The 8,478-nt window shown below is 39.0% G+C and overlaps 1 protein-coding gene across 2 annotated transcripts in view; it reads right to left on the bottom strand.

The window, feature by feature from the left end:
* Positions 1–8,478, bottom strand: part of PIK3C2A (phosphatidylinositol-4-phosphate 3-kinase catalytic subunit type 2 alpha) — a 201,740-nt gene that overhangs the window by 65,143 nt on the left and 128,119 nt on the right. For both annotated transcript variants that reach the window (XM_040495704.1, XM_040495703.1), the window contains one exon: positions 6,982–7,085. In XM_040495704.1, the coding sequence (XP_040351638.1) occupies positions 6,982–7,085 (104 nt within the window). The remainder of the gene's footprint in view (positions 1–6,981; positions 7,086–8,478) is intronic.

Genomic DNA, 8,478 nt, shown 5'->3' with positions numbered 1-8,478 from the left:
AAAAAAAAATAATAAAAAATAAATAGGTGATGCCGAGGGGGGCGCCTGGGTGGTTCAGTCCGTTAAGCGTCTGACTTTGGCTCAGGTCATGATCTCACAGTTCGTGGGTTCAAGCCCTGCGTCGGGCTATGTGCTGACAGCTCAGAGCCTGGAGCCTGCTTCAGATTCTGTGTCTCCCTCTCTCTCTCTGCCCCTCTCGCACTCACGCTCTATCTCTCTCTCTCAAAAATAAATAAATGTGAAAACATTAAAAAAAAAAAAAATAGGTGATGCCGACTCAGCAAATAAAGAGGACACTTGTGATGAGCACCAGCTGATGTATGGAAGTGCTGAATCACTATCCTGTAAACCTGAAACTAGAATTACACTGTATGTTAACTGGAATTTAAACAAAAACTTAAAAAAAAAAAAAAAAAGAGTCCACGGGGCACTGGGTGGCGCAGTTGGTTGAGCGTCTGACTTCAGCTCAGGTCATGATCTTATAGTCCGTGAGTTCGAGCCCCGCGTCGGGCTCTGTGCTGACAGCTCAGAGCCTGGAGCCTGTTTCAGATTCTGTGTCACTCTCTCTCTGCCCCTTCCCCGCTCATGCTCTGTCTCTCTTTGTCTCTCAAAAATGAATAAGTATTTATCAATAAATACATAAATAAACAAAAGAGTCCTTTTTTTTACACTGCAATGTGAATGTACAGTAAAGCCTTGATTTGCAAGCATAATTCATTCTGGTAATATGTTTGTAATCCAAAGCACTGTATATCAAAGTGAATTTCAAGAACCACTGGCTCAGTTGTGATCATGTGACATTTGGCGTCATCTACTACTCATACTGCAAGACATCTATCATTTTTCAAGTTAAAAATCTATTAGAAATATTTGCTTGCCTTGTGGAACACTTGCGGAACAAGTTACTTGCAATCCAAGGTTTCACTGTACAGAACATCACACATTTGTACATGTAAAACTGGCTAAAATAATAAATTTCATTTTACATATGTTTCATCACAAGAAAAAAACTTTTTAATGAGTTCTATCTCTGGTTGACAGTATGGAAGATAGTCCAGAGAAAAAAAAACAGTAATTCTTTTTTTTAATAATGTTTATTTATTTTTGAGACAGAAAGAGACAGAGCATGAGCAGGGGAGGGGCAAAGACAGAGGGAGACAAAGAATCCAAAGCAAGCTCACAGAGCCCAACGTGGGGTTTGAACTCGTCAACCGCTAGATCATGATCTAAGCCGAAGTCGGACACTCAACCAACTGAGCCACCCAGGCGCCCCAACAGTAATTTTCTTTTTAATGTTTATTTATTTTTTTAGAGAGAGAAAGAGAGAAGGAGGAGGGGAAGGACAGAGAGGGGAGAACAGAGAGGGTCCAAAGAGGGCTCTCCGCTGACAGCAACGAGCCCCATGGGCTCGAACTCACAAACCATGAGATCCTGACGGGAGCCAAAGTCAGGTGCTTAACTGACTGAGTCACCTAGTAATTTTTTTTTTCTATAAAATTGACATTCTTCTATTCTTATAGTTTTGTTTGCTTTATCAAAATTGGGGAAAAACTAAGATGGTAATAGATTCCTTAAAGTTGGGTTTTTTTTTTTTTGTTCTGTTTGTGACTACACTTTTAAACATACAAAAGCAAATTAATAAATTTATAACTGCTGAATAAATTACTCAATATAATAGACCATGTAAGGTATTTTTATGGACACTCTAAACCATATATTATAGCTTGATATTCTTGAGTAATTACCTATAACGATTATTTTTTTAAGCTCTAATTTTCCACTAATATTTCCACTTCCCTGTTACCATGAAAGAAATGTCTTCGTTTGCTTGTTTAATGTGGCGCTACAGTTCAGGAAATTTAGATGCTTTAGGGTTTATTTTCTTACTGTGTGCCCAATCAAGCTGATGTTAGGTATGGACAAAGCCAAATTGTGTAAACTCAGGCAGGAAGAGACAAAAATGAGGGTTTTAAAAGACAAAAATAAAAAATAGGACGTTTAATTGAATAAACACTACTTTAAGGGCACCTGGGTAGCTCAGTCAGTTAAGTGTCAGACTCTTGATTTTGGCTCAGGTCATGATCTCCCAGTTCAGGAGTTTCAGCCCCAAGCTGGGCTCTGCTCTGACAGCACTGAGCCTACTGGAGATTCTCTCTCTCCCTCTCTCTCTGCCCCTCCCCTGCTTGTACTCTCTCTTTCTTAAAATAAGCAAACTTAAAAAAAAAAAAAAAAGGAATAGACACTACTTTATAGGAAAGGAAAATCAGCATTGTTTAGAATAAAATTATCTAAATGCAGAGGTAAAGTCCTCGAAAATACACAGGGAGTCCTTGGGATCGAGACACTATTGTAGGATATAAATACTAGATCTGAAATATATAGGGAAAAAAGGAACCAGCAGGCTACTTAGAATGACAAGTGTGAAGTGTAGCTTCTCATCCTATCATGCTAGGAAACCACAAATGAAGCGGCAAAACCTTTGGTATCTAAAATTCTAATAACTTTCTCTAGAACTATGTAACTAGCAGATACAGCAAGCTTTGTCAACTATGATAAGTGGGAAAAGGAAAGAAAACAGGAAATAAAAACCAGAAAAATGTAGTAATAATAAAATGTGCTGAATCACAGCATTATAATACTTTATTTTTTTATTTATTTATTTATTTTTTTTTTTTAATTTTTTTTTTAACGTTTATTTATTTTTTTGGGACAGAGAGAGACAGAGCATGAACAGGGGAGGGGCAGAGAGAGAGGGAGACACAGAATCAGAAACAGGCTCCAGGCTCTGGGCCATCAGCCCAGAGCCCGACGCGGGGCTCGAACTCACGGACCGCGAGATCGTGACCTGGCTGAAGTCGGACGCTTAACCGACTGCGCCACCCAGGCGCCCCAGCATTATAATACTTTAAAAGAGATTCTTTTTTTTTAATGTTTATTTATTTATTTTGAGAGAACACGTGAGCATGGAAGGGGCAAAGAGAGGGAGAGAGACAATCCCAAGCAGACCCTGAGCTGCCAGTGCAGAGCCCCATGTGGGGCTTGACCTCATGAACCACTGAAATCATGAGCTGAGCTGAAACCAAGAGTTGGACACTTCACTGACTGAGCCAACCACATACCCCTGAAAGAGTGTTTTGTTTTTTTCTGGGATTTTTTGTTTTGTTTTTGTTTTTGTTTTGAGAGAGAGAGAGATAAAGAGAGAAAGAGAGACAGAGTGTGAGCAGGTGAGGGGCAGAGAGAGAGGAAGACACAGATTCTGAAGCAGGCTCCAGGCTCTGAGCCGTCAGCATAGAGCCCAACACGGCAGGGCTTGAACTCACAAACCGAGAGATCATGACCTAAGCCAAAGTCAGATACTCAACCAATTGAGACACCAGGTCATGAGACCCAGGCACCCCTAAAAAAGATTCTTGATATCACTAGTCCAACTCTCTGATTTCGCAGAAGAAAAAAAAAGGCTTAGAACTGGCAATGTACCGGAGTCTGTTATACAAGTAATCTTAACTGTAAACAAGTATCATCTTGACAAATCTTCCACAGCTAAGTTAAAATGATTAAATGAATCATTTTAGGGGCGCCTGGGTGGCTCAGTCGGTTAAGCGTCCGACTTCAGCTCAGGTCATGATCTCGCGGTCCGTGAGTTCGAGCCCCGCGTCGGGCTCTGGGCTGATGGCTCAGAGCCTGGAGCCTGCTTCTGATTCTGTGTCTCCCTGTCTCTCTGCCCCTCCCCTGTTCATGCTCTGTCTCTCTCTGTCTCAAAAATAAATAAAAATAAATAAATAAATAAATAAATAAATAAATAAATAAATAAATCATTTTAGATTTTAAAAAGTAAGGAGTTAGCTATCTAAGAGCATAAATACTTGTTTAAAAATTCCAGTGCAGTAATGACCATACTAAAAAAATTAAGAGCCATTAATTTCTTCAAGGGACATCCCCTGACCCCAACCTCCAAAGTCACAGGGAAAGAAGAGAGGAGCTTAGAATAAGGCTTCAAAAACACGTCTGCTTCTGGGTGTCTGGGTGACTTAATCAGTTGAGCGTCTGACTTGATTTCAGCTCAGGTCATGATCTCACCGTTCATGAGCTTGAGCCCCACACTGGGTTCTGTGCTGGCAGTACACAGCCTGCATGGGATTCTCTCTCTCCCTCTCTGTCCCTCCCTCTCTCTGTCCCTCCCTTGCTTGCTTGCTCTCTCTCAAAATAAACAAACTTTGCGGGAAAAAAAGAAAAAGATAAAGAAAAGAAACACCTCTGCTTCTGGAGCAAGTAGGTGGCTCAGTCAGGTGAGTGTCCACTGTGGACCCAGGGTCATAAGATTGAGCCCTGTGTCAGGATCTGCGCTGAGCGGGGAGCCTGTTTAAGATTACCTCTCTCTCTCCCTCTACCCCTCTCCCCAACTCTTGTGCTCTCTCTTTCTCTAAAATAAACAGAAAACAAAAACACCTCTGCTTCTTACTTCTCTGAAATACTTGCTGTAATCACACACTTACTAATGGAAACGAAATTATAAAAAGAAGTCATTCTCTTTTTAGTTCATCTGGGGTTTCATATTACATAAGCCATGTGTGTGTGTGTGTGTGTGTGTGTGTGTGTGTGTGTACACATATGCGTGTGTATAAACAAAAATAATCATTTTAGCTGAGTAGCAGAGTCTGTGTAAATAACTCTAAGATTTAAATGGGGGAAAAAGTTAAATTTCAGCCTAATTTCTCAACCTGCAAAGTTTAAATGTAATTGTCACTCAAAACAATCTAACAGAAAGCATTACAGGGCTTGTTTAGGGAGAAAACTAAAGGAACTAGATAAACACATAACAGATTACTTCCAAATGATTATGGTAAAAGATTATTTCCAAATTATTAAAAAAAATTTTTTTTTCAACGTTTATTTATTTTTGGGACAGAGAGAGACAGAGCATGAACAGGGGAGGGGCAGAGAGAGAGAGGGAGACACAGAATCGGAAACAGGCTCCAGGCTCTGAGCCATCAGCCCAGAGCCTGACGCGGGGCTCGAACTCATGGACCGCGAGATCGTGACCTGGCTGAAGTTGGACGCTTAACCGACTGTGCCACCCAGGCGCCCCATTATTTCCAAATTATTAACCACACACACATATGGTATAATGACATGAAGGCATAGGCCAATTTCTAATACATGTAATTTGCATACTAATGTATGCACCCAAATGTCCATTTTAAATACCTACTGAAAAAAAGGATTTTAAAAATCCAGTTAAGAGTAACCTTTGCAGGTAATAAAAGTGGCTGTATTGGTATTTTTCTTCTTTTTTTCCCCTAAAGTATTCTAAAGAAAAGAAATGCTGGTTAAAAGGTAACAAAGGTAGAATTTTAATAAAATATTACCAATGGTATAGAAAATCTAGTTAATAAGTCCCTTAAACATTAAAATGATGTATATACTCAAAAATGATCTGGGAACCCCAAACTTTGCTTTACTTAAATCAGACCACACTGGGGAAAATACTGAATTCATAGTAAATCCCTCCATGGTGATCCACTTTCCCTTCTTCTGATAACAGATCTCAACCCCTTGGCCAGAATGTTTGTTGTTCCACTCTCTCTTTCCATAAGATTTTTCTATCTGGTGCTGGCTGACAGGACTCCCTTTCCTCTCTGATATCAAGACCATTAGAATATGAAGGTGAAGCTATCAGTGGCTATATTCCCCTGCCTTCAAAACTCCATCTGCAGTAGAGGAAAATGAAGCCAACATACATGGAGGAAGGGCAGCAAGAAGGATAGGATGAAAATGGAAAGGAGAGTCCAAAGGGCGGGGGGTTATCAATTAAAGTGTGTGAATTCCTAGATCTTGCTGTCATTGAGTTCTGCCACATCCTTCCTCTTTCTGCTATATGGGTTTGCAAATCAATACATAACCTTTTTTTTTTAAGTTTATTTTGAGAGACAGAGAGAGTGAGCAGGGGAGGGGCAGAGAGAGAGAGGGAGAGAGAGAATCCCAAGCAGGCTCCCACACTGCCAGTGCAGAGCCTGATGCAGGGCTCAATCGTGAGATCATGACCTCAACTGACACCAAGAGTCGGATACTCAACAAACTAAGACACCCAGAGGCCCCAATACATAACCTTTCTTGATTTAAGCTAGTTTAAGATGGGTTTCTAGCACTCACAACTTAAGTTCTGACTAATACAGTGATATAACAGAAAGAAAATAAACTGAATCAGAGGCAAAGGAGACCTGACTCTGCTACTGTCTGAGTAAATTTTGGTAGGTAACTTCTCTGAGCCTGTTTCTTCATCTGTAAGAACTATTGGCTATATTTAAGATTAAAAGCATATTTTAGAAATGCATTTTTCGGGGCACCTGGGTAGCTCAGTTGGTTAAACATCCAACTTCAGCTCAGATTATGATCTCCGGGTTGGTGAGTTCGAGCCATCAGGTTCTGTGCTGACAGCTCAGAGCCTAGAACCTGCTTCGGATTCTGTGTCTCCCTCTCTTTTTGCCCCTCCCCTGCTCACGCACGCGCACTCTAAATAAACATTTAAAAAATGCATTTTTCTAACCTTCAGGAAAATACGTGTTCCCCTAATCTTGACCGTTATAATAGCATCTCTTAAACAGGAAGGGCAGTATTCTGAATGCTAGAAAGTTTTCAGGGTATTAAGTCTCCCTAAAAAACAAAAACAGGTATTTTCTGAGTGTACCAAAGCTTATATATGTTTAAGCCATATTTTCACTGGTTGATAGAATCAGAAGTCCTCCATCTGAACTCATTTTTTCTTCTAAATACTTACAAACCTAAGAGGTAAGGATATAGGTTCAACTGTAGTTGGTGTTAATGTGCCAATTAATGGTCTTGAAATTTCAGCCACAGGGAGAAAATAATTAAATTTTTTTTAAATTTTAGAATGATTAGTATTAAGCTTGTTTTCAAGTTAACTTTTTAAAAGCAAGTATTTAATTTTAAAAAATCTTTAATTTATAAAGAAAAATTCCTTACTTTGTAATGGATTGACAAAAAGCAGCTACTTCTTCATTCTGTACTTCAATTTCTTGTAGAAGAGAACTTCCAGTTGACAAACTAGTGGTCCCACTTGGGTCTTTCTGTAATCAAAAAAATGTTTTTATTTCAAAAGTAAAAGATCCCCAGATGTTAAGTAGCACCACAGCATAAACACATTTTTACAAAAGTGTGTACAAAGACATGGAGGGAAATATAAATCGTATCAGTAACAAAGTTTTTAAATTATAGATTTCTGTCTTTGTAAAAGTAATACCAGCTAAGCCTTGAAGTTCACTGGTCTTACTTGCTCCAAAGTAGAAATAGGCTGTACTTTGTAATGGTCAGTAAGAATAGAATGCTAAAGATATTTCCAATCAAAATCTTCCTGACATAAATGCTTCAGCAAGACTAAATGATTTAAAGGACTACCCTCTGTTTTAAAACAGTGAAGAGATCAAACCCATTTGGGACTCCTCTAGTTACCAGGAATTCTATATATTCAACTGTGGCCCCAAATTCCAAGAAAGCAGCTAGTTCTTTATGTAAGAGAATGACTTTTAGGAGTTAGCGAGCATCTTCCATGTTAGTAAATTTATGCAAACATCATGATAGCCCTTCAAAAGGTAAGTTTGTCTGACCTAACTTTGTGTGCAATATTTTAACGAGACAAATTCACCACCCAAGCACAGCCAAACAGCACTTCCTTTAAAATTAAGTTAATTGAGGGGCACCTGGGTGGCGCAGTCGGTTAAGCGTCCGACTTCAGCCAGGTCACGATCTCGCGCTCCGTGAGTTCGAGCCCCGCGTCGGGCTCTGGGCTGATGGCTCAGAGCCTGGAGCCTGTTTCCGATTCTGTGTCTCCCTCTCTCTCTGCCCCTCCCCCGTTCATGCTCTGTCTCTCTCTGTCCCAAAAATAAATAAACGTTGAAAAAATAAAAAAATTTAAAAAAATAAAATAAAATAAAATTAAGTTAATTGAAATTAACTAAATTAAAATCAGAACATTTGAAATTTGAAATTAGTGAATGAAAATACAGTATATACATTTCAAGAATTGTAATGAACTTCAATGACCATGGCAAGATCTTGTCAGAAAAATTACTGAAAATTTAGGGTAACAATTCCTTTATGAATTTCCTTCTTTTACAAGGTGTCAGAGCCCTTTCTGCTAGAATGTGAATTGAACATTTAAGGGGAAAAACAAAACAAAACAAGCCTTGAGTTCTAGAAAATCATAACTAAAAATAACACAACTTATGGGAAAAACAGAGTTAAGGCAAACTATTCAAAATCAGTATAACTTTGTAATCAAAGCCTTAACTAACATAACAAGTCCTTATCGAAATATCTGCACAATTAAATCTCCACTTGAATCTGCACCTAGCATTATGGTCTTCGATCCTTTGAAGCCTGAAACCCTGGAACTCCTGCTCCTTCATTTGTGATATGGATCTTTTTTTTTTTAAGTTTATTTTTATTTATTTTGAGAAAGAT

Source organism: Herpailurus yagouaroundi, unplaced genomic scaffold, assembly GCF_014898765.1.
Source record: "Herpailurus yagouaroundi ecotype Mexico unplaced genomic scaffold, PumYag 187, whole genome shotgun sequence".
NCBI lineage: Eukaryota > Metazoa > Chordata > Mammalia > Carnivora > Felidae > Herpailurus > Herpailurus yagouaroundi.
Note: the sequence above shows the minus strand (reverse complement) of the source record. Positions and strands in the feature narration are given on the sequence as shown.